The sequence below is a fragment of the Molothrus ater genome, chromosome 5 (assembly GCF_012460135.2).
Source record: "Molothrus ater isolate BHLD 08-10-18 breed brown headed cowbird chromosome 5, BPBGC_Mater_1.1, whole genome shotgun sequence".
NCBI lineage: Eukaryota > Metazoa > Chordata > Aves > Passeriformes > Icteridae > Molothrus > Molothrus ater.
Window position 1 is genome coordinate 61,606,786 of NC_050482.2, and position 26,018 is coordinate 61,632,803.

At 45.0% G+C, this 26,018-nt stretch overlaps 1 protein-coding gene across 1 annotated transcript in view; it reads left to right on the forward strand.

Moving 5' to 3' along the window:
• Positions 1 to 17,747, forward strand: part of DENND5B (DENN domain containing 5B) — a 105,934-nt gene extending 88,187 nt beyond the window's left edge. Inside the window, 10 exon segments of the mRNA XM_036400587.2 lie at positions 119 to 200; positions 4,701 to 4,829; positions 5,562 to 5,683; positions 7,328 to 7,473; positions 9,121 to 9,239; positions 10,284 to 10,471; positions 11,694 to 11,776; positions 11,924 to 12,050; positions 12,784 to 12,958; positions 13,805 to 17,747. Coding sequence (XP_036256480.1) covers positions 119 to 200; positions 4,701 to 4,829; positions 5,562 to 5,683; positions 7,328 to 7,473; positions 9,121 to 9,239; positions 10,284 to 10,471; positions 11,694 to 11,776; positions 11,924 to 12,050; positions 12,784 to 12,958; positions 13,805 to 13,988 — 1,355 coding nt within the window. The 3' untranslated portion in view covers positions 13,989 to 17,747.
• Positions 17,748 to 26,018: the final 8,271 nt, after the last annotated feature.

The following is a 26,018-nucleotide window of genomic DNA, read 5'->3' on the forward strand; positions in this document are numbered from 1 at the left end:
GCACAGACACAGTGCAGTTACCAGCCACTTAAGATTGTTTTCAGCTGTGTGTAGAACAAATGCATTGCAGACTATTACTGTAGTGTTGTGTTAACTATGTGTATTTTCTCCTCTGTAGTTGGTGGTGGAACAGAAAGACGAAAGTCTGATACAGGAATTACTCTGCCTACATTGAGGGTTTCCCTGATACAAGACATGAGGTATGCAATTTGGTTCCTAAAGCATGAATTGTGGGTTTAATTGTGTAGCATAAGGTAAAGATCCTCACTGGCTTTAGGCCTACAAAGGCTAAGGAGAGTTAAACCTTCTCTTCAGGCCACGTTCAAATCTACAGCGTGTTGCCTTTCCATTTTGAAAAACTTTTTTGTGTGTTCACTTGATCTTTTTTAGCAAACAGAGAATAAAAACCACACATGTTACTGCAATTTCTGTTTTCCCAGGGGGGTTCTTCCAGTAACAAAGCCAGCTTCTACAAATAACAGCAAATAAGTTAAATTCCTTGATATTTTCAGTTTGTTTCTTTCAGTTCATTTTTTAATTACTGACCCAGCAAGTACAGCTGATAGGCAAAGCAAAGGGTCATAAAAACTTTGCTCACAATGCCTGAGCAATATTCTTTCTTTTCAACTAGCATTTCATGGCAGAAAGTAATAAATGTACAAGCTTAGAAGTTTATTCAGACCTAGAATTTGGGTGAGTTTAAAGCTGGGATGTGAAGTTAGGGCAGGTTCTCTCCAGTGGACCACAGCCTGGCTCTGGAGACCTTTTCAAGCAGTGTTTGTTTGGAACCAGGAGGATTAGAGGGTCAGAAGAGGTGGAGGCTGGTGTGACACCAGCAGGCAGAAGTTCTTCAGGGCATCTCCTTGATTAAGCCACTACCAGGTCAGGCCACTGTTTTGACACTTTTCTTGCCAGGGCTAAGGATTGCAGTGGGATAAACATGCCATGAAAAGGGAGGAGGAGTAATGCAATAAGGCTCATCTGTAAAGAGCTGAGAGCAATTAAACGTGTAAGACAACATGAGTACTGTTTCTTACTTTCTTCTTACACCTAAAAATATGGCAAAACAACCTTAGGGTAAAAAATAAGATTTATTGTAGTTAGTTCACAAAACCCTGATTACAGTGATGTGATTTTTACTATGTGGGTTGATAGATTAGTCAGAATTTTCTGGGGAAAAAAAAAATCACTGCACTCCCCACCTGCAGTGTGCAATCTTTTAGTTTGATGCTTTGTAGTTTGAGTCTTTTGTTCTGATTTCAAAGAGCATGACATGCCATTTACTGCTAAAACAACATGTAAAAGAGGGAGAGAGAGAGAATACATACAGTGTAATCAGGGGTGTAGTGGCAAGAGGTCATTTTGAACATGTGTCTGCCATTTTAGCATCCCTCTCATGGGATGTGGCAGCTCTCTCCTTAATTCAGTCCTGGGAGACTGACAGGCATGCAGAGGGTCAGTCTGAGGGAAGGATGAAGGAGGATCTGGAGCGGAAACTCCTGTGCTGGGGGGTTGCTGACAGAGGGGGCTGTGTGTGCTCACTGCTGCGTGCATGGGTCTGTCTTCCACTGGAGTAATGAAAGCCCAGCATGGATCTGAGCTCTCTTGTTTGAATCACAAAAGTCTTTCTTACTGCTCTTCAGAGAAAAAGTACAGAAGCAGAACATTACCTTTTGTAGTATCTCGGGTATTTGTGATTGTCCATGAACATGTGTGGTCATAGAAAAATGCTGGGCAGATGGTGAGTTGAATTTGTCACCTGTAATCTCGAGGCATACTTTCTCCTGCTTGGAAGGAATGCTGCCTAATATTTGTTTGCACACCAGGCTGAAGTTGAAGGATGGGTAATTGTTAAATTGCAGGGCTTGTGGTGCTGACTGAACTAATGGCTGGAGGATTAAGCATTGCCTTAAGCAGGGCTTGTTTCTGATGGCTCATGCAAGGTTATGTAAACAACTTAAAAGCAGGGCTGACTCACAGTCATGCTCTGAGTGTGCCATGTGCCACAGGTACTGTGGTGTCCTCTGCCCCCCCAACCAAAAGCCAGGCATCTCAGATGTGGTCAGGAAGAGGCTCAGGGTGTTTATTTTGGTTCTGTGCATGGAATCTCAGTGGCACAAGCCAGCCCAGGGTTCTCCCTCCAGCCTTTCCTGTGGCACAATCTGCCCCATCTCTCCAACCCCTCTTCCAGCTGCAGCCTGCTTCCAGCATGGCATTGCTGAGCATCCCAGCAGGCCAGTCAACATCAAGGCCTCCCCAAAACCTTTGGTCCAGCTCGATTGAAGTTTCTGATCCTTCCCCTTTGGGCAAGCTCTTCCTTGCTGTCAGCACTTGCTCTCATGCCCACGTTGTGCCTCCCTCCTCAGGGAGCTTGCACTGTAGGATGTGAGCTGGCCACTGGGCCCACAGCAGCGATGCTTAACCTGCTGTGCCCAAAAAGAAGGCTGAGCAAAGACCTGCTGCCTGCCTGGGGTGAGCTAGAGGCTCCTTCCTGACTGTGCTGCCATGGGAGCAGGCACAGCATCCCCGGGGCACGGCGGTGCTGGGCAGCTCTAACCTCTGCTGTCAGCACAGCTGTTTGCACAGGGTTTGTCTCACCATACCCCAGGCTTACATTTGACAGGGCAAATAGATTTTTCTTTATTACTAATGGGATTAAAAGCAAGTCCAAACCAGGGGAGCTGCATTGAAATGCCTGTTCGGTGCTGTGACAAGAAGAATTTGCTGTGCAGTGCTGAGCATACGGTGCTTACACTTAGGTCACTGATAAAAATAGAGCTGTTCTGACTCTCACAACTGACAGTGAAATAAATTTGGGTTCCTGCATGCTCTGTTCTGTTACACTCTGCTTTTGCTGACACCAAGACTGATTACTGAATCTTTTTAATATCTCTGGCAAGCTGCATGCTTGCAGATATTTATTTTTTTCCCCAAATGCACAATTAATGCTTATCTAGTCTGAACCAGACACAGGTAATGAAGAGGCGCAGAGCGTGCATGGAATAAGGTTGAGTCCATCTGCACTTGAATCTTCTCCCAGTGAAATAACATATTCTGCTCAGTGTTTCATATTAGATGTAATTCAAGCTGAGCACTCAGGGGAAGGGGAGGGAGATGATAGTCTGTGCTTTGATCTTCCCATCTCAAAAGGCTTGAAATGTCTGAGGAGAGTGTCTCAACATGATGTAGTTGATTGTAGCATGCATCCTGTTTCTCAAGGACCGCAGGGGTCACGTGTCCAGCTCTCTGGTGGAAAGTCTAATGCTGGCTGCCATGCTCTGAGCCAGGAGGGGCTTTCCCCTGCCAGGAGCAAGGCTTCAGCCTTGCAGGTCAGCCTGGCACAGAGCAGGGCTCCTGGGCTCTGCATGCTCTTCATTTGTGCAGAGAAAACTCCTATTTCTGGACAGCTCCTTGCAAATTTGCCCTAAAGGTCCTGGGCTTGCTCTGTTAGAGGCTCTATAAACAAGAGAGTAGTTTTCTCAAATAATGCAGGGACTAAATATAACACAAAGCACACACTTGGGTGTAACAGATGGGGGAAAGCACGAGACTGTAGTAGTCAATGTAAAAAGCATCAGTCACAGCATGACTTTGTTGGATTTCCTTTGGAGTAAATATTGCCACATTCCACAACACTTAGCAATGCGTGGAGGGCTGTCAAGGAAGTTGCAGGAGTTGGACAGTAAATTGCAATTGGGATTAGTTCAGACTTCAGCTGATGGTACTTGGAGCCTGCCATGGAGATTTGGAGGGCTGAATTGCCTGTGCACTTATCATGCAGTTTGCATGAAAATGAAGAAATTTGAGCCATTTCTTTCCCCTGCTGAAAACTGTTACTCATTTTTCTTGTTTTTTATTTAACCAAGTGGGGAGATTTTGGAAGCAACTTCGTCCTGCCATGGCAGTTCTCTTCCTCTTCTAAAACTCCCTGCGCTCTAAAGTTAGAATTTTTGGCATTCTCCAAACTGAAATATGGGAAGCTTAAAAAGAAAAATGCATAACTGTAGAAGAAAGCCCCTATGGAACAGTTCTGCTTTCCTGCAGATGAAACATATGGAGGGCTGTTCAAATTATCACTTACAGGAAGGCTTCTTCTATCCCTAAAAATGTGATTCTGCTTGCAGCTTCCTGCTGCTGTTTTTGCCTCAGCAGTCCTCCTTTTCTCAGTTGTGCCATTGCTGCTGCTCTCAAGGGGCTTTGTTAGAACCTTCAGAGCCACTGTGGCTTGGAGAAACTCTCAGGACACGTGTTTGTCCTCTGCCCTCCCAGACACACCCGTTCAAGTCAGCAGCTTGAGGTATAACTGAGATCTAACTGGGTCTCACAAGGTGCCTCTTGTTTTTAAACAACCCACTGCTGTTTTTAAGTCCTAGCAGTGTCCATGAGAACACCTCCCTTGGGCAATGCAGGGCTGGTAAGCAGGTTTACCCCTCTTCCCCCTGGCCAGGCAGCCACAGAGCAGCTCCTATGGGTTGCCGTGCCCAGGAAAAGCTGCCACGTGTCCTGGTGCCAGCCTGGGGCTGCCAGGGATCTCATTGCCACAGTGCAGGGTTCTGGGGGCCCTCCTGGGGATCTCTCCAGAAATCATGTCAGAAGACATTTTCCAGTTCACTTGCTGCATCATCACGCTGGATGTTGCCATTTGAAGCATGCAGAATTTTTATGATTCATCTATTTATTTTCTTCCCCACACACTTCAGGCACGTTCAGAACATGAGTGAGATAAAGACTGATGTGGGGCGAGCCCGAGCCTGGATTAGACTTTCTCTGGAGAAGAAGCTTTTGTCTCAGCACCTGAAGCAGCTGCTTTCCAACCAGGCACTTGCAAAGTAAGCCAGTTCTTTTCTTCAAACCTTCACTTCCACATTGTGAAGGTGGTGTCTCAAGGTGCTGCTGCTTGGGGTACGGCCAGGCACCCTGTTTGGGTACTGTGGTTTCCAGCTAGAAGTGATTGAAGGGCAGGGAGGAGCTGGGAGAGGTGGTACTGCCCACCCAGCAGGGCAAAATCTGCTCATCTGCATGGAAAGCACATCACAGATTTCAGGAAGGAGGCATTAGTTCATGGTCAGATCCCTGCACTGCTCCAAGCCACACTGCAGCCCTACAGATCTTGAACTGACAGGGTGGTGGGAGGGCCCCAGCTGCTGCTTGGTGCATCCTGCTGGGTTTGCTGTCACAGTAGGGAGCAGAAGGAAGATGTGGTTATTAGATGAGACTATTCCACAGTGGGAAGGCATGGGGAAGAAATGAGGTTGCTGTGCGTTGGTTCAGATCTGCTGCTGTGAGTAGTGTTAGTTTTTACCTGTGCTTTGCAGCAAACCCCAAACTGAGATAACTCAGCACCTTGCAGTGGGAGTGTGGAGCCAAGAGTGCTCTGTAAAACATCTGTAGCACATTTACATGTCCTCTGTGAGTTTCTAGCAGCTTCTGGTTTGGGGGGAGGTCTTACCTCTCATTAAGAGCCACTCTTCATTTGGTGTTTGGAGATTCAGACACCTTTTAAGATGCTTGGTGCTTTTTCAACAGCAGCAACACAAATGCCATGTGCTTGTTTCTCCCAGGAAACTTTACAAGCGTTACGCTTTCCTGCGCTGTGAAGAAGAACGGGAGCAGTTTCTGTATCACCTGCTCTCACTCAATGCTGTGGATTACTTCTGCTTCACAAGTGTCTTCACTACAATCAGTGAGTTGGAGAATCAATTTTTTTCCCCCTGACTAAAAATTAGTTGCTGTCATGGTTTGTAAGAGATGATGTTGCCGGTGCCTGAGTAGCTGAGCCCTTATCTGGGAGCCTTGGTTGTTGCTGTGAGGCTCCTGGGTGCTGGGTGTTGCTCTGGGAAACCAGCTGGAGAGGCAGGGTTGTGTGGGAGTGCTCTGGATAAAGCATTGCACAAAGGAGAGCAATCAGCAGGGAGTGCTGCTCTCTGTATAGGTTCTTTCAGCTTCCCCCCAGACAAGTCCTCTACCTCCTAATGCTTCTTTCTGGCCTTCATTAAGTGTGCATAGCAGTCTGCTCTCCTCAGATTGAGGAGGAGATGCAAGATTAGAGGATGAAATACTTTGTGCTCCTCCTTGTATCTTAAATCTCTTTTTGTCTCTTCTCAAATGCCAGAAAGATTCCCTTTCTCACTCTCTCTTGTAAGGAGAAGAGCAGAGATTGGATTGATATCTGGAAATGAATCTTTGTCTCTCCAGTACTCTCCAGGACAATGCAGAAAAAGCAAGATCCCATTAGGTGACCTAATTATTTGGATTTACCTGGGCAGCCATTATTTTCAATTTTCTTGCCTGTTCAGAGTGAAGTGAAGCAAGTTTTACATGGTTGTCAAAACAGGCACTCATTCTACTCTTTCTCCTCTAAAAGCAATAAATCCCTCAGAACTACCGCAGCACAAAGAGATTTATTCATCCTTGATTACCTTATTTCTGTGGGGCATGCAGCTTAACAGCTTTCTCCTGTAGGACAAGTGCTTGGAATTTGAGGGTATTTTTTTCAGTGCCGTATGATTGGCTGGCACACAAAAGTAAAAGAGATTGGCTTGGCTTCCCTAGTCCAAAAGGCAGCTTGTGAAACATACAGGGAGAGTGGGTCTTGGAGTGCTGGAGGTGCAGTGTCAGAGCCAAATCCAAATTGGGGTGGGTGGCAGTCCTTGTCTTCAGCATGTATGGGTGGTACAGCTTGAAAAGCAGAAGAGTAAGAGAATAAGAACAGGAATGAGAATAAAGAGGGGGATGTCCACAGAGACACAGCAGACCTGAGAGTCTGGCTGTGGTGTCAGCACTACTTAAAGGGGGCCTATACCAAAGATGGGAATAAACATTTTGTCATTTACCTGTTGCAGTAGGACAAGGGATGATGCTTTTAAACTAAAAGGGGGGGTCAGTTTAGATTAGATACAAGGAAGACGTTTTTTTCACATTTTGGGCAGTGAGATCCTGACACAGAGGATGGGATGCCCCATCCCTGGGAGCGTTCACGGTCAGCTTGGACGGGGCTGCGAGCAGTCTGCTCGCTGCAGAGGGTTGGATAGATGGCTTCTAGAGGTCCCTTCCCAGCCGGGCTGTTGAAGGGCTGTGACACCCCTTCCCGCCCTGCCGCATCCTCCAGCGTGCGCGGTCCCGGCTCTGCCGCGGGGCTGCAGCTCCACCGTGCGGCGCCGCTGCCCTTCACCCCGCCCGCACGGGAGGGTCCCCTCCGCTTCTGAGACCGGCAACGAGAGCTTGCCTTCAAGGGAAAGGCGTGCTTTGCCCCAGAAACTGCGATTTCTGTAAGGGGAAAAAAAAAATAGATCAAGACTAACGTGCTTCCCACTCTGCCTGTTCTCAGTGATCCCTTACAGGTCAGTGATAATTCCTATCAAAAAACTAAGCAATGCAATAACCACATCAAACCCGTGGATATGTGTGTCAGGAGAGCTGGGAGATAGTGGTGTCATGCAGATTCCTAAAAACCACCTAGAAATGACGTTTGAGGTGAGTACGTGCTCTTCACAATTTCCTTACAATTTGAAACATGCTTCCAAATAAATATGAATTTCTTAAGGGGTTTTTAAGAGCACAGCATTTCAGATTCTGTCCTGTCAGCATCACTGTAGGTTCAGATATGTACAGGAAAATAGCCTGCCCCTCTTGCATGAGATGAAGGTTTCCTGTGAGCACACATCACTTTTAACCACAGGCCTTGCTGCTGTCCCTGTCCAGCCCAGAATTCCTCACCTTGCCTATCTATTCCCACATCTCATTCCCTTCCACACCTCCTCGCCTAATTTTCCCCTTCAGTGCTTATTTCCAACTCCTCATCTCCCTTCCAAGTTTCTTTTCCCTTCTTTCACTCTGTCTTTCCACTAACCAACCTCTGGCCAATCCCAAATTTCTTCTGAGCCCATTGTCTGGCATTGCTCTTCATCATCCCAGCCTCAGGTGCTGTCTGTGTTACACCAGGAGCTGCCATCCCCACTGGGCTCTCTCCCCTGGGCTTGCTGGGGTTTTCTCTTTGCTTTCCCCACTGCTTTCCCACCCAGCAATTTCAGGCTGGCTCGCTGCCATGCCATGCAGCTGGTGGTGGGAATTGCAGGGAAAGCCCCATCAAGCTCCTCTAACTCCAGGCTGTACCATATCCCCATTAAGAAGTCATTTTGTAGGAAAATCTGCTACTGAAATCGAGGTTGCATCCACTGAGCATATGCAGACAGATCTTCAACAACAATAGCAAGAAAAGCCTCTTGCCAAATACAGATTGATTTTGACAAAGAGAGGATATTTTTGAGATAAATGCCCACGTCTCATTCAGATATTACTGTTTTGTAGAAAAGATCTCCAGGCTTCTAACAGGCTAAATGACATATTTTGATATTTCTAAGGACCATATTGATTCTGTTCTGGATTATTCCTTTGACTGAAGCTTTCCTAAAATATTAACTTGGGTAGCCACCCACTTGTAGAAAATGTCAGCCCAAGCTGCTTTTTTGGCAGCATCAGAAGCAGTGAAAACCAAGGTATTTCAAGGGAAGTGTTTAGGTGACATTAACAGATGTTGTTGCCAGCCCCACCTACAATTACATCTTGCTCTGGAATTCACAGTGCCTTGTTTTCCTTCTTCTGTGTCATTATGATGCTGAGTCTCATGTTAGTGGTTTTTGTTTGAGCCAACAATAAGCAAATCAAATAGCAAATCAGTAAGCAAATCTTAGAAAATAATAAAGGATCTAGGGACTGCTGCATAGTGTGGAGTGAGTCAGCTGAAGGTCAGTACAGTCCAAATGGATTTTGGAAAAGCTGTTTGTATTAAAGATCTATTTCTTTTGCAAAAGCACACCTTTTTATCGCCTTACTCAGAAATGTGTAATTAATACTTCTCAGAAATATTCAGAGTGAGTGCTCCCAACAAAGAATATAATCTCTCCTCAAGCTTTTAACAGTTTTATTTCTTTTCTTTTGTCTTAGAATAATTATGCTGCTTTTGCAAATACCCTGCATATTTGGTTGAAAACACTTGTTCTATAAATCACAGAGAACTAGAAAATTGAATAAAAGCCTATATTTGACCATCTGCCTGCATGTGGTGAGGGTGTGTGTTGTCTGTTCTTTTTTAAATGAAGCAAAAACTGTTACTCATTTCAGTGCCAGAACTTGGGGAAGCTGACGACCGTTCAGATTGGTCATGACAACTCAGGGCTGCTGGCCAAGTGGCTGGTTGATTGTGTCATGGTCAGGAATGAAATAACAGGACACACGTACAAGTAAGCAACAAGTCGTCATTTTCCTTGTCTGAAGTTCTTTATTTAGAGAAATTCTGAATTTAGAGAAAGCAAGGAGGCATTCGCCTTGTCCTTAACTCTGATTGCAGCTGGTTTGGGTCCCTGAGAGAGTTGGGTTGGTCCCCCCCACCATCCTGGTTCTCTCATTTCAGTAGCCCTAGTTGAAGTCAGATAATCTGATAAATATTTAATGAGATATGAATGCAGGATTTTCTTTGCATTTTTCTGGGACAGGACAGACAGTATGGATACTTCTGAAGTGATTTGTACATTTGTGTCTAATAATTAGATCTCTTGATTTTAAGCAGTGGGGTAAAATTGGGCACAAATTAACTCTTGAAACTCCAAGAGCTGAAATGACAGTCTAGGGGAAATATTAAGAAAATACAAAATTTTGATGATTTCTTAACCTTACATTGAGCACATACCTCTGTGTCAAAATGGTCTCCTAATTCACCATTGGTTTTGCAAAACAAGGCTAAGCAGACACTGTTTTTTTTAAAAATGTGAATGTGGAAAACTGCAATTCAGAGAGGTGAGCTCCAGATCTCAGAGTTGGCCACAGTGTATAGGGGAAAAGTAGGAAAACATGGGATGAAATGACTGGGTATGGATGTGTGCCTGGATTTCATTAGGGATGTGTATGGAGTCCAAAGGTACAGCAGTAAAATGAGAGGTGAGGTCTCAGTAGGAGATGTCACAGCCTCAGCTGGGTGGAAATTCTGTGGGGATTTGGTTGTTAATCATCACAATGCTCTTCAAGGCTGCATATCAGTTGTGGCTCAAAGTGCAGAATAACTCAGCAGAAAACAAGATGTAAACCATAAAATATGTGTAACACAAGCTTTGCATATTTCCCTGTTTCTAAGGACGATCAGTTGTGGTGCAGGGGCTTGGTGAGAATTTTCTGGGAGCAAAGTATTCCCTGCCTGTTAGCAGTGTTTGTTGGGTGCCAGCTGTCCCCAGCTTTGAGACCAGGCTGCTCTGTGTGTGTGGCTGACCTGTGCTCGTCCTGGGCGTGTGCAGGTTCCCCTGTGGGCGGTGGCTGGGCAAAGGCGTGGATGATGGCAGTCTGGAGAGAATCCTCATTGGAGAGCTGGTGTCCTCCACGTCCGACGAGGAGCTGGGAAAGCAGTGCCGCACCCCGCCCCAGCAGAAGTCTCCCACTGTGACTCGGCGCCTGAGCATCACCTCCCTCACAGGGAGGAACACCAGTGAGTCCTTGCCTTCCTCCCCAGCTTTGTAGGGAAGGGATCAGCTGCCAACTGCTGGAAAAAAAAAGCTTCCGTGTGGGGATACCAGTCATTGGTTTCTCTGGGTCTGGGTTGAAGGCATTTGAGACAGTAATTCGTGTTCACACTCAAGTGTTGATTATTTCTTATCAGTAAAACAGTCTCACTACTGTGAGTTCAGCTTTTCATTAGAAGGCACAAAATGGCCAACAATCTCTTGTTACAAGGTCTTTTCAGACTAAACTATCCACAGTTAAGAACTGACACCTAGATTATTTTCCCTTTTAACCCAATAACTGATCCCACAGAGCCCCCAATGCAGACTTTTCTGCCCAGTTACAAAATGCCACCTAAACCCATGAAGAAGAAGGAAGAAGAAGCATGAAGAAGAAACCCAGGGTGACACCCTGTGCCCTCCATCTTGCTTCCATCCACAGCCTACCAAAAATCCCAAAACCTAAATTTCTCACCAAGTGATAGACCTACACTACTCTCTATGATCTATTTCACATTTTTGTGGATCCTGGTCTATCTTGAAGTCTGGGAAACTTTCTTCATGAATGAGGGTCAAAGTCAGTGCTCCCCTGGGGCTCAGGACAGAGCAGACAGAGAAATACTCCCTGTGTCCTGGGTTTCCACACTTGTGTGAACAGGAAGGTTCATCCTGAAGCAAGGCTTGGTGCAGAGCAGCAGCTGCAAGCCAATGAGCTTTTCCTGCCTCCCTGGTTGGTGTTTGCTCTGTGACGTACATGTTGCCTCTTTCAATGTCCCCTTTTGACGGCTGAGAGATAATAATCTCTTTCTTTGGAGCATGGAGATATGAGATGAGGGAGGAGGAGGCAGCAGAATTTGCAGTAGCTGATGCTGCTCAGCCTCCCAGCTCACTTTGCAGTCTGGGGGCAGCTGAGAGCTTGGTGTGGCTGCTGGGAGCTGCCTTCTGGCAAAGCTTATCTCTGCAGGGACCCTAGGGCACATCAACCTCACATCCCTAAAATTAGCTTTTATGAGCAACTGCACTTGGCTGCAACAGGACACGGGACTGTGAGGGTCACAGGAGGCATTCTGTGCTAAAGCACAGAGATGGGACAGTGTAGATCCTGTTCATACATCTGTCCAGCTCCTGTAAAATTAGAGGACATGAGTACTGAAATGTCAAGCAAGCAAAGATTAACCTTCAGCTAGTCTGCTCTTCATCATTTCACAGAGCCTAATGCAGGGCAGATCCAAGAGGGAATCGGGGAAGCTGTGAACAACATTGTGAAACACTTCCACAAGCCAGAGAAAGAGGTAATTCCTACTTTTCCTTACTTGTCTACAAATTTTTATAAACAGAAATGGCACTGAAGTACCAGTAGAGATGTACTACCTTTAGATATGAAGTTTCTGGCATCCAAACAAGGCAAGTTGTACTAACCTGCTCTCCCTCTTCCACAGAGAGGGAGCCTTACCATTCTGTTGTGTGGGGAAAATGGTCTGGTTGCAGCACTGGAGCAGGTCTTCCACCATGGGTTCAAATCAGCTCGCATTTTTCATAAGAATGTCTTCATCTGGGATTTCATAGGTAAGCTGGTATCTGGTTTGGAGGAGGTTTGGGGCAAAATGACTCCTCACACACAGACCTTGGATCCTCATCAGCTAGGGGGCCATTTTCTCCTGCCAAGCACCTGCTCCAGGTTGCTTAAAGTCAATGAGAAACCTGATGGCAGATGAGAAGTACTAAACTCTGTGTAAGAGAAGAGTGTGAGTCTGCACAGAAATTTAAGAGTTCCTAGTTCAAACAGCTGCTTTTCTGAGAGAAACAAGGTAGGCTGGAGGTTGGGGTAGAGGAGCAATCAGTGTTGGAAAGGGCAGGGAGTGAAAGGTTTGGATTCCTGGTTTGTGAGAACTCTCTTAATCATTGCACTGGTGATCCTTACCTGCAGGCCTGTTAGGGGTAATTTAAGATGTACTTCCTCCCTTCGAACAGATTTGCAGGCAGAGATGCTCAGCCTGAGGGCGTTTACTCAGAAAAAGTGAAAAATCAGTGCTGATGGTATCACTTAGAGTGAAACCATTGAGGGGTGCACTGGTGCTGCTCCTTGGTGTTACCTGTGTTAGACATCAGCCAGGCTGACCAATGCTATGCCATGGCAAAGGTGGAGGTGACCACCTACCTGTGGTCTTCAGAGTCAGGAATTCATAGATAAACTGTGGAATCGCTCTTAGCAGGTTGGTTTTTAAGGATTCCCTCGTGTGATTCTGTGCCACAACGAAGTGCTGCTTCTCACTGGGTTCTGATGTTCTCCCTACCACAGAGAAAGCTGTTGCTTACTTTGAAACCAGTGATCAGATTGGAGACAATGAGGAGACTCTTCTGCTTCAGAGATCTTCATGCAAAACCTTCTGTCACTATGTCAATGCCATCAATACAGCTCCAAGGAACATTGGAAAGGATGGCAAATTCCAAATCCTGGTTTGCCTGGGGACAAGGTACTCAACTACTCTTCATTATATGTGTCCTCTGGCATTAGACTAGAAGAATATTTTTCCACCATTGTTATTGCCTTTAGTTTTCCATTTTAAGACATGTCACGCCTATCTATTATCCAGTGCCTATTTTAGGCACTACGTCAAAAATTGGAGCAAAGAGGCCCTAATAATACATGGCTAGTGTCTAAACTGCTAAAAATGCTTTGAGCTTTTTTTATAGTTGTTAGCTTGACAGTCATGTGTATGAAATCTGTCTTGAAATGCTATTTTTTTTTTTTTAATGAAGTACTGACTTTGGGAATGCAGAGTTCCTTTTCAGGAGCTAGTGAATTTCTAAATCCTCATTCAAGTGCTTGTGAAAATGGGATGCCTGTTATAATTTTGACAGAACTGTTCTAGATGAACCTTTCTTTCCTAATAGGGCCCTTTCTGTCTCGGGTAGGGGCGGGAGGGTGGGACTTAGTTGTATTTTGGAGGGTAGAAGTTGGTATATCTAGAAATAAGTACCATTTTTGTCTTACCTGTCTGGATACTTGGAAAACCAGTTGGCAAACAGCCTGTCAGCTTTTCCTTGAGTTTTACTTTCCCTGTTCCTGATCTGAAATTGTCCCTGAATTCTTACTAATGTCCAATTCTGCTAATACCTTTCAATTTTCATTTCTATAGTGGGTAGTATTTTAGTAACCAAATCAAGGGTTGCGATCACGCAGCAAACTCATACACGCAAACAACACCCACCAAAAGGGGCTGCATGTTTTGGGTTGTGCTCTCCTTGGAGAAGAATTCCAGTGTGGATATCTGAGGTAAAACTTGTTGCTAAAACAATTCCTGTGCTGCCCTTTTCAGAGACCACCTGCTGTCCCAGTGGATCCCGCTGCTGGCAGAGTGCCCGCCCATCACCAGGATGTACGAGGAGAACGCTCTCCTCCGGGACCGCATGACTGTCAACTCCCTTATCCGGGTCCTACAGACATTGCAGGATTTCAACATCATCCTAGAAGGGTCGCTCATTAAAGGAGTGGATGTTTAGCATGGCTTTGCTGAGAACTTCATTACTCCTTTCCCAAACAAGCAAACCACAATTGGAGACCTGTCAGGACTTGAATGCCATGGTAGTGCACCACTGTAAGGCAAAGCTGCTGGTGGAAGCAGGATTGGGAAGCTCAGTTTGTGCCCGATGGGGACTGGCCTCTAAAGCTGCAGAAAGCTAAGATGCAGTATTGTAGTTTATTTGAAACAGAAATTTAGTACAAAAAAATAGAGTATTTTCATGTGTTAGATGTGTGTAAATATGCTATCTTTCTTTAAGAAATTATATTACTCTAAGAAATTTTTCTTAGAGTGAATGTTCTTGTTCTGACTATGAGTAGCTTAAACCCAGGGGCAGGACTTGGGGGAGGGAGGGAAGGACCAAGGTGGGAAGGGATGCCGCTACTTGCTTGCAAGGAAGAAGCCAATCAATGTGTAAATACAGTGCAAACTCAGCAGGGCTTTTTTCAGGTATTGCAAATTAATACAGCAAATATCCTTCTGTAGCCATTGTGATCGTGTCACTCTTGGAAATGCTGTAAGCATATGCTGGTTTACCCTACTGTACATGGTCTCTCTTAGTTTGTTGTTTGTTCAATGACTCGCCTTCCCATGCATGGAAGCAGTGAGTCGTTGGTTTTTTTTCTGTAAGGTCTTTTGTGTCACTCCTGTTGATCTCCAAAAGGGGAAACAAGTGTTGGAATGCTTAAACACTGGAGAGAAGGACTGCTGTCAGCCTCAGAGGATGAGACACCTGTGGAAGCCTTGCTGCTGCAGCCTGAGATGGGGAATGGTGGCTTGCTTGACTCGCTCAGTGTGTCCCTTCCCTGTCTAGATGTTCTCATGATTCACCCTCAGCCAGTTTGTGTTGTGGATGACCTTTTTATTTTTCTCATGATGAGGAATTTGGTTTATGCCAAATTCTTGCTGTACTTGAGAAGAATCATTGCTGTAGAGCAACAGACGCTGCTGTTGCTGTGCTACCAAACTCTATCAGCTGGCTTTGAAATGCTGACAGGTGATGAGTCTTCCTTTATCCTGCAGATTGAGTGTTCCTAGGGGAGTACAGGATCTTGGATGACTTTTTTTTTTTTTAATTATCCAGCTACAAAAAGAAAAGGAATTAAGCAAAAGGAGGGAAAAAAATAATCTCACGTTGGTATTTTGAGGCTTCTCTCCTACACTCTTTCCAGTTAATGTTACTAATACAGTGCATATATGGAGATACAGCTCTTGATGAGGAGCTGGGAGCATCTGTATGATACAGGTTGAACAAAAGATTATATCAAAATCACCTTGTGAATGCCATGCAGCAAATACAGAGTGTATTTTCCATTCTTGTGGATGGGAGTGGAAGGGTCTGATGATAGTTAGCTTCACCTGGTTTAAATTTTTGGAAGTTAGTTCAAATACAGGTTTTTGCTTTCACTTGTTTATTCCCTACAAGCTTGGGCCTTTGGTCAGTGGATTCTCTGGAGGTCTCACTGTCAGCTGAGGCTTGGGAAAGGCCCCTGACTGGTTCTGTGGATGTGCTGCCTTGCACTGTGCTCTCAAGTGGCATCAGGAGGGGCTTGGCAATGGTGGACAGTGGCAGGTCTTGGCATGGTGTCCACATGGTGGAAAGGAGGATGGTAGATAAGGAAAAAGAAACAGGATGAAAATTAGGGTTTGCTTTCTCACCTGCCTTTTGTCAAGCTTCTCTGCTTCCCTGTGGTCCCTTTGCTGCTGGATTCTTAGAACAGCACTCACTTCAGTGTCAAAGTTTCATGTCAGACTCCCAGCCAGAAGAAAACTCTTTGTGCGACTTTGTTTCATTGGAGAGTTTTATGTTGTAGAAGTCCTTTTGTTTCTAAGAAAGAAGTAAAATAACACTGTCAAGGAGCCTTCCACTTTAATGAGGGCTCAGCTTTCAGTAACCATTCTTTCCGCCTGAGCTTGTGCTTCCTTAAACTGACTGAACTCATCCCAAATACTGCAGGCAGCAGTGCCATGTCACTGCTGTGGGTATGAGTAACTAATGTAAAGGCTGTGAATGTTGTCTTGAGTTAGTAGCCAGAGCCCACAGCTGTGTGACATCTCTTACAATTCCAGAAATGTGAAATTTGGGGTGTTGGATTTTCTGTGTCGCCAGGCATGTCTGCTTAAAGTCAGCAGGCAAAGCATGACAGCCCTTCAGCAGCAATTGAAAATGTGTCCCTGTACTTAACTCTATCAATGAATTATACATTTAGCACCAGAAACCATGTGGCAGCATTATTTGGTAATGACTGCTTAGGATGTTTTGATTTCTATTACAACTCAGGCCTTTCATGTCTAATGACTGCTGTACAGGATTTTTTTCACGCCCAGCCCAGTCTAAGTGACTTTCATTTTACTGAAATAACCACCTCTTTAGTCGCTGGATTTCTTCACAGCATCATCTGCATTTGCAGGCTGGAAGCTTCCCAAAGTACATTGCTGCAGACTTCTCCAAAGGCTGTGTATGACTGGAGCAGTTGTAACATTCATCTGACATGACAAAGGGTTAAGTGCAAGCAGGATAAAGGAGAAATGTAGGCACCTCTAAAGGTCATTCATTTAAATGAATAAACCACATACAGAGAGAAAAGGCAATAACTACATTAAGTCTTTCTTAAGTTAAAAGAAGTCAAAACCTGAGAATTTTTAAAATTCAGATCAGGGCTTTTCCCCATTTCAGACTGCATTAAGAAACCTTTAGCACTTAACACAACTTCACCTCAGCTTTTTCAGCAAGTGTTGACTTGTTTGGTTTTGTCAGGTTTCACATCATATTAATAATAATACAATTAAAATTATGTATGTCTCATGTTTCCTTGTAGGCAATAAACCACCCCAAGATATGTGGAAAGGGGCACAGCTGAGTGCCTCAGATTCCTGGAGTAGTTATTTGACAGCCTTGAGAGAATGGTTCTTCATAGAGAATTTTTATTCTACTGTGTATAATTTTTTTTTTTTTTTGTGGACTACTTTTGTTGATTGGAAACTGTGAGGTTTTTTTCTGTAAGGTTTACAGAAATCATTCTACCCACTAGAATGGTGAGAAACCCATCAGGATTCTTCTAAGCTAACATAGCTTTTACTTCAGTGTTAAAGCACCTTCTTTGGTTGAGAAAGGGAATCTTGGAAAAGACCAAAGCTCTCTGGTATCTGATTTGTAAAAAAACAAAATAAAAAATCCTATCCAATGCCCATCTACAGATGTCTGAGTTTGCATAGTCCAGTTGTACTAACAGCCAGCATGGTAACTTGAGGGAGTCAGAGAATCTAATGCCTCACTCTGTACAAAATGTGTATTTATAATTCTCTGAAATAAATGAAGTTGTACTGTTTAGTGAAAAATCTGCTCATGTTTATTCCAAGTTGGTTTGTGTAATTAGCTATCATTGTTCAGAAATGTGTTTTTAGGGTAGTTGCAGCGTGTTTGAGGGAATTCCTTCTTTCAATCAAACGAAGGTGCGCATCGTGAGGGGAAATGTTGTGTGTTACACTTGAAATGTACAAACGTGCCCTGTATAGCTTAAAACGATCCCTAAATGTCTCCATTGAGTATATTTTGTCTTTACATTATTACTAACTGAATAAGAACTGGATTATTTTCAAGACAACATTAGTAAAAGTATTGTTATATCAAGCACTTTAACATACACACCACGAACCGACATGGGTTTTTCAGGTTTTCAAGAACATTGAAATACAGCTTTTCATGCTATGTCCTTTACAAATAAAACTGTGACAATAATGGTTGGTGTCCCTTTCTCCTTGCAGAGGAACCAGGAGATTTGGGTCTCCACCTGAGGAGCTGCCCTGAGCCTGGGACAAACCAAACAGAATGATCCAACTGGTGGTGACTCTGGTACTGGGAACTTGCTGGAGCCAGGCTGGGGACAAGGGGGTGTAAGGGACTGTTCCCAAAACCAGCCCTTCTGCCTGCCCTGACACAAAGGGGAGGTAGAGACTGTGCTGAGCAAACACAGTCTTTATTCCAAGGCTTGGGTGGAAAATGTGGCTGATTACAGGGAAGAAATGGGATCCCAGTGAAGCTGAGCTCTTATCAGGGTGATGTTTGCTCAGCAACAAAGATTGCTTTGCCCTTGGTGTCTGGAGGAGTGGGGAGAAGGAGGATGGGATTAACTTGCAGCAAAGGGTCTCTTTCCTCTCTTGATATGAGTTGCTCTGATATTTGAACTCAGGCTTAGAATGCTGGGATGAAGCTCTCCAGTCTGTCAGGCAGCATGTTGTGGTAGGAGGAGAGTTGATGGATGAAAGATGGATGCCTACAACAAAAAAGGTGCAAAGAAAAAAAAAAAAAAAAGAAAAGATAGTGAAATGCTCTCTATTCTAAGTTGGATTAGATTTTCAGAAATTTTCCCCATGTCCCTCCCAGCTTCAGATATGCTGGAATTGGCAAAAACAGGAGAGAATTTTTGGAAACTTTCACAGTTTGAAATGCAGAGCCCTGCATGAGTGTGTGCATGGCACATGTGAGGTGCAGCATGTCTGTTCATTTACTTTAGCTCTCTGTTTAGAGAGGCAGAGAATCTCAGGAGAGCATTAAAAGTCTCAGAGCTTGGGACCATTGGTGGGAATCCTGAAATATATTGTGTGATGATACTGGTGCTTATCAACATTATAGATGTGAATAAAATCTATAGAGCTGCTTATTGTCAAATGTCAGTGGGTGGGGTGGCTATACCTTTACAACTCCTTAATAAATGTGTGTAAATTAGAGATCTGACATCTTAAAGGCAGTCAGTGCTTGAAGTAGGGCAGAACTAAGCTTGTCCAGGTGAGCAAGTGCAAATAACTCCCTGTCTGCTGTGCTGTCATTGATGCAGTCTGGGAGCACTGCACTGACATGGGTAGGAGTTGAAGTAGCTCATCAATCTGGTTTGTTCCTTTCCAGCATTTCAGGTAAGCTTGTTCAATTAAACAAAAAATAAATGGTGTTCAGTGAAATGGTGAGTGAAGCTGCTTCTCTGGCTGTGACCCCATCAGCTCAGAGGCTCCTGTGGCTGCAGTTAGGGAGCATTTCATTGCTGACATTCCTGATTTCTCCCCCGCTATTCTGTCAGCCGTCTATCATGAGCTGCTTTGAGCCCAGCTCAGGGGGTGAGGGGAATGGGGAAATTCCTGTCTGGGACTGCTATCTGGTGGCTGGTAATGCTGAAGCCACTGCAGAGCTGATTGGTCAAAGCTGATTTTGGGGAGTGGAGCTGCAGTGGTTCTGCAGGAAGGCTTTGCACTGCACAGGGCCCATCTGCATTCCCTGCAGACCTCACAGGGCATCTCAGAGCCTCTCAATGAACTTTTTCTGCCAGAATGTGACCAGGCCAATTGTTTTTGCCTTGAACCAAGCCCAGCTTTGTCCTGAGGAAAGGGAGGGAAAAGCCTTAGGATGAAACACAGCCAACCCCCCGATCCTTACCCACAGCCTATTTTTTCGTATTTTTCAGGTCTTTTTCATGCTGAAAAGGAGCTCACTGCTAGGTGATCTAATGACTGCCTTGTTACCATTTAGTAATGGATTCCGTGGGGTCCATAAATGTAAAATAGTTGTGGTTTGCATAAGAGAGACTCAGGTGTTCACACCAGTCACTAAGTAGCAGAACAATCTGTAAGAGATGTCCCCATCTTCACCCAGGACATTCAGTGGCAGATTTTCCCCTGCTTCCATGGCCAGCTTATACAAATCTAAACTAAAATTAAACTGAATAATAGCAGCCAGATGTTGCATTTGGTGCCCTGCAATCCTTGCATTCTCCTGCTTTCAAAGAGAGGTTTCCACAAGGGCTGGTGCTAGCCTAGGAAAGCCATTTCTCTGCCCCTGCAGCCAGTGGGAAGAGATGGGTTCCTCCAGTAGGCCTTGCAAGGAGAAAACCTCACTTGGCTGCTTTTAATTATGCCTAAAGAAGTCCAACAGAGGCAGCTTGCCCTTGGAGGCTGTGCAAGCATTAATCTTTATGAATATTCCCACCAGCACTGTCCTCTCATACAGAGTTCATTCCTTCAAAGGCACCCAAGTGATACATTGTGATATATTTACACATCAAAAAAATAAAATGTTTGCAAGAGTAAAATCTAAATGTGATGGACTCAGGCGGGGTTTATTTTTTACAATATATTGATAATTTAGATATCAATTTTAAAAGACAAATTCCTTATTTTTCTTACAGAGGCACACAGTAGAGACCAGAAAACGTGGCTTCTAAGTCTCCCTGACTTGCCCCAAGAGCTTTAAGCAATTTGCTTGTGTCATATCCCACCTTGCAGGTAGGGAGCTGATGTACAGAGTGAGGGGACTTTGCTGAAGCCAGTTCTGCCTCACCAAGGAAGATTGTCCATCCTTGGGGTCCAGCACCTGCCCCTGCAGCATCCACAGGTGTGTGGCTGAGAGCTGCTTTTCAGTGCTGCTGTGACAGAAGTGCCCTGAGGTCTCATCTGTGCTTAAATCCAGTTTAAAGGCATTGGTGAACCTGTTGATTCGTGGTGTTCTGGGCTTGCAAGTCTGTCAAGCTGTGTGTGGTTGGAGAGTTTTGTAATTGTCCAGACAGAAGAACAGGCTACAATACAGGAATTCTTCTTCCTACTTAGCTACAATACAGGAATTATGGTTGCTATCAGCAATGTGATTAAGCACTGCAGAAATGCATAAAAATCCTTGCTTGGCTGTTGTGTGGGGATGGCAGTGATTCCCTACCAAAAGGGAGGAAACATATTTTGCAAAAGCACCTTTCCATGGCTTTTCATCTTGAGTCCACAGCTCTTGTAGGAGGTACAGGCGTTCATGAACATCTTAATGTTAATTAGAGTTAATCTTGTCCTTTCTCTGCCCCACAGCCTGTCCCTGCTCACTGCAATCCCAAACAGATCACACCAGATCCACCACATCCATACCAGAAAATGTGTGGTGGAAGACCTGTGAAGTGCAAGGGAGAGATTTCCAACAGTGATCAGAAGTGGTCAGTACACTGAGAGCCATCTTCGGTGCTGGTGTTTGGTTGTGGGGTTTTTTTAAAGGCATGGATTCAATTTCAAATGAACTGGGAAGTCATTTGAAGACTCTTCAAATGACTCTTTTGTACTTGAGCTAGTGTGAACTCTTCCATGGAGTCTCCTTAGCCTGTTTCTTGTGCTCAGTGCTCTCACCTGAGTTCATCTGCTTGCACACGTGCAGCTTTTGAGCTGTCATTGCCCCATGGGATAAACAGCATGTGCTCTAAGCTGGACCATGCAATGGGAGCCCTCCAGCTCAGAATCAGTGTGGTTACTGGCTTGCCTGAGATCTGAACTTCTCACAGATGGTTTGTGGTTCCTGACTGTGTAAATAGTGTGAGGCTGGCTAGAAGTGGGTGTGGTGCACAGGATATTCTCCCCCAGCCCATAAAATGGCTTAAAGAAAAACTGCATTCAGGGAATGGAAGTGGAAACATTGCCCTATGGCTCTGCCCAGCTTTCATGTTCCTAAAGCTGTGGAAAAAGTTTCCATTTGTGGTAACAGGAATACAGGAGAACTAGGAAAAACTTGCAGGCCAGAGAAGCTGTTTCATTCATCCTCTGGATGGACTTTGTTAGGAGAGAATTTCAGATGTCAGCAGGAATTTGAGCTAGACAGGGGTAGTGTGGGTAGCTGTGTTCAGTGAGAAATAGGATAGCTGCTCTGGGCTTAGTCATTTCTGTTTAACTGGCACAATGCTAAAAAGTGAGGAGTGAACTAGCTGATCTTCAATTCAAATGTGTGTCCTGGAAGTGCAAATACAAGTTGATCCACCATGGCTTGCTGAAGTCAGTGAAAGTTCCTAAAACTGATGGGTTTAGACAGGCATTCATGCACAATGTAGTCTGCAAAGCCTATTAGTTTGTGCACAGAAGTGACCCTCTTTTGGGAAAATCATAAAATGACTGTTGTTGCTGCTGTTTTTAATACACAATGTTTATTAGGGCAGTCCCAGTCCCCACATAAGAGTTGGCTTCAGGATGATCTCAGCATTTTAAGTACAAATAGTTATCTGTGTGAGGGGCCAGAATGGTGCTAGGGAAGATACTGTACAGCCTGGTGTTAATCTGTCCAGCTCAGAGAGCCTGGAGAGAGCAGTGGCAGGACACAGGGTGTGCCAGCAGGACACTGATGCTGAGTCCAGCTCAGAGAGCCTGGAGAGAGCAGTGGCAGGACACAGAGTGTGCCAGCAGGACACTGATGCTGAGTCCAGCTCAGAGAGCCTGGAGAGAGCAGTGGCAGGACACAGAGTGTGCCAGCAGGACACTGATGCTGAGTCCAGCTCAGAGAGCCTGGAGAGAGCAGTGGCAGGACACAGGGTGTGCCAGCAGGACACTGACAGTGAGGGCTGCTGGTGTAGACTCTGGGTGGAGCTGTGAGCTGCAGGGTTTGTCTTATCACCTAGTGCAGGATGTTCTAGATAGAACCCCCTCGGCAAGTGGGGGCAAATCTGAGCCCTCATCTCATTCCCCAGGGCAGAGCAGGACCTGGCCACAGAGGACAGGCATGTCCCTTCTGTCCCCTCTGGTTATCAGAAGCATTTTTCAGCAGGATGCACACATCCATCTTTCACTTGCACTTGGCCTGTAACCAAATTAAGTTTTCCTGTGAGATTGAGGTTCAATCTGTTTGCAAGGGGACCAGCTCCTGGGAGCATCCAAAGTGTTGGGAAGTTTTCATCAAGAATTGGTGCAGGGCTACCAAAATGCAGTACATACAGTGCCCTGTAAGCCTCATGCCTTGTTCATCACCCAAGCTGGCCGTGTTCCTGGAGCTATCACAAGCTGAGCTGCTGAGCAGGGTCCTCCTCCCAAAGCTCCCTGGGATGCCCCTCTGTCCCTTGGACCTTGCTCCTTCCAAGTTTCATAAGCAGGGGGATTCTGAGAGGCTTTTGTGCTGAGGATCAGGGTTAGGAAGGGAAGGAGAAGGAAGCAGCAGCAATGGGGGGAGGAGGGAGTCCATAATTCACTTGAAGTGGTTCTCAGCAGGCAGTGCTCCCATGCAGGCACCTCTCTGACCTCCCCCCAGCTTGGGGGAGCCTGGCAGGAGGGCTTGCACTCCCTTTGCTCCTCCCAAATGTTGAAGTGAATTTCTACCTCCGACTTAGTCAATTGATCAGGTAAGGAAAAACTACTGAGGACTCCAGGCACAACACACACTCTGTAACATCTTAATCAATTTCCCCTTCCCCCTCTTTCAAAAAAATACTTGCCTGCAAGGGGCTGAACTATATTTTCCTTTGTTGGCACAGGAGCCATGGGTAAGGAGATGATGGAAGCAGCTCTTTTTGTGTCTGTATAACAACTCATGACTCTCTTACTCAGCTAATTAAAACCAAAACCCCTCTAGCTACCCTGAAAAATGTAAATAACATTTATTAAAACGTTTTTCTGTGGTATAACCAGCACCCATGTTACAGAAAGGCTGTTATGAAACAGGACTTTGCTTGTGAAGAAGTGGATGGCTGCAAATCAAGTGAATACCAGGCTTTCTTCATGAAAGCATTAAGCTGGAGACAGACAGAAGTGTGTACAATTAAAAATGCATGAAATTCAGAGGGCAAACAGCTGGCAGAGGCCAAAGCATTCTGAACACCTTTGCATTGTGCTTTGCCCTTCTCTGGAGTAAGCACAGATATACAGGGTGTGGAATATGCAGTGAAACAAGATTTCTCCAAGGGCATTGTGTTCTTAGCACAAGTAGCAAGCTAACAGGAAGACAAAACACATCAAAGCAGGAGAAAAAAGTTTTGATGAGACAAGAGAGTGTTCTTGAATCTCTGTCTAAATGCACAATGCCTGTTCAACAGCAGGTCTGCTGTAATGTAAAATAAAGGGGAAAAAAGCTATGACTGTGAAGCCAGGAATAAAGTCAAGTCCACTATTAGGACACAGCTCCTGTGTATTCACATTTCTATCAAAATCCAAGTGAGTTTCACTCACAGAATGAACTCTTGGTGCAAAAGCCAGTGAGTGAAACTCCTTGCTTGTTCCTTGCACCTGATGAAGGCATCTTCATGGAAGGCATCTATGGAACAGGCCTGATTTAATTCTTCAGCTGTGTCAATGCCAGACTAGCTTGAAAGAATTTGATCCAATTTTTGAGCACTCTAATCTGAATATATCGAACCTCTAAAGATAACAAAACTAAGAACTCTGGGATTACAAGAGCATATAAAGCCAAGTGCATATTGTAGCCTTGCAAAGCAGACAGTATGAGCCATCCTGAATACCTGTTTCTTGAAATAGAGAGACATTTGGGGAAGTGCTCCTGGCTTAATGCAGAAACAAAACATTTCCCATTCACTACAAGGTCCTGCCACCACTGTTACAGTACAGTGAGCAGGGCTTTGGAAACAATTCATGAAGAGTTTGTAAAAGTTCCAGATGAGAACAGATGATTGAAAATGTATTTTCTGTGCATTGTGCAGGAGTTCATCTCATTCTATAATCTCAGTTTAAGTTACTTGTCCCAAAGAATCAGATCCAGAGGCACAAATACCCCACTGAGTCAATGTTTGCCATCTTGCAAGCAGACTAGGATCAAAAATATCATTGTATGCCTTGGTCAAACCAAAAATCACAGTTCCTCTCTTGTTTTAATTTTGGGAGAAGATTCTGTCTCTGTGTCTAGTGAAAAACTTTGTTCCAAGATGTTGCTTTATGTCAGAATCCAGCCTTGTTTAGCACCCAGAATTTGCACAGCCAACCTGGGTGCATACAGAGAGTAAGCTGCTCTTGGACTTAAAAGCTGCACAGTCTGGAAGAAATTATCAGGTAGTAGTTACCAGTTTGATTTATCCTTTCTATCACTCTCACTTTCTGTCTCACCCTGGGCATCCTGTGTTGGTGAGCAGCATGAGACATGAAAGCTGACAGGATTTTTTATGACCTTCTTACTAAGGTTCACCTGATACAATCTAGATCAGGTGGTTTTTATCCAGCCAGAGCAGTCTCCAGTTCCTGAGCAGAGAATAACTGGAGTATGCTTGGCTGGCTGTGCACTAGAACCAGTCTGCACATCCAGGTACTGCTTCCTTCTGCCTTCCAAAAGCTAATCCCTGTTGTGGTCATGCTGGTCAGAGACACCTCACAACCTGGGAACAAGGGATGGTCTCTGTGCCAGCCCCAGCTTCCTGGGAAGAGACCAGGTTAATTTCTTAGCTGGCCACAATGATGCAGTTTATTTTCCCAGGGCAGAAGCCTCCACTCTACTTCACACACCACATGTGGCCCTGTGTCTCTTTTGGGACAGCTCTGTGGAATGGATGCTGCCCTTGATGAACACTTTGGAGGGTCCTTTGCTGTAAGATCACTCTATGGTACATGTACTTGGGAGCTGGTTAATGCTATTTCTAATTTCCTGTGACTGGTGTTCTGGGCTTTATTGATCCTACTTGAGAGAAACACAAGTTTTCCAGCAACAGGTTAGTGACTACCTTGAAGAAATTAGTTACTCTTATTTCCTGTTTAAGGAGAGGGAAGTGCCAGGAGCACACACAGAACAGGTGAGTTTTATAAGCCCTTAGTGCCAGCAGAGAACTAGCACTGGAGGGAACATATCATGCTTCCTCAGGAAGTTTTTGGATGCTTTCAAATCTGTCACCCCCCCCACCACATCAGACTGATTCCTAGCAGGGAATTCCTTCCCCCATTGGTGGTAACAGATTGCACTCCAGCAACTCAGCCTGAATTTCTCTGAGAAGTGTAGTTAAGATGCTACAGCCAGCTACTCCCAGTGTTTTTGCAAGGGCTGTATTTGAATTTCACACAGGCAGATGGTCTACCAACCATTACAGTCCTGGTGAATGGAAAATGAGTAACTGGTATCATAACTGCTGCCTCTAAATGGTCCTGGGCTGTTTCAAGGATGACTTGCCTGGAGCATGACTGCAGCTACCTCTTGGAGGGGAGTCTGGAGCTTCTTCTGCATTGAAAGTATTAAAACCAGTGGAGCAGGAAGCAGTGGTGATGGTAGATTACATAAACCTGGCAGAGAGGGGTGCTGTTGCAGAGC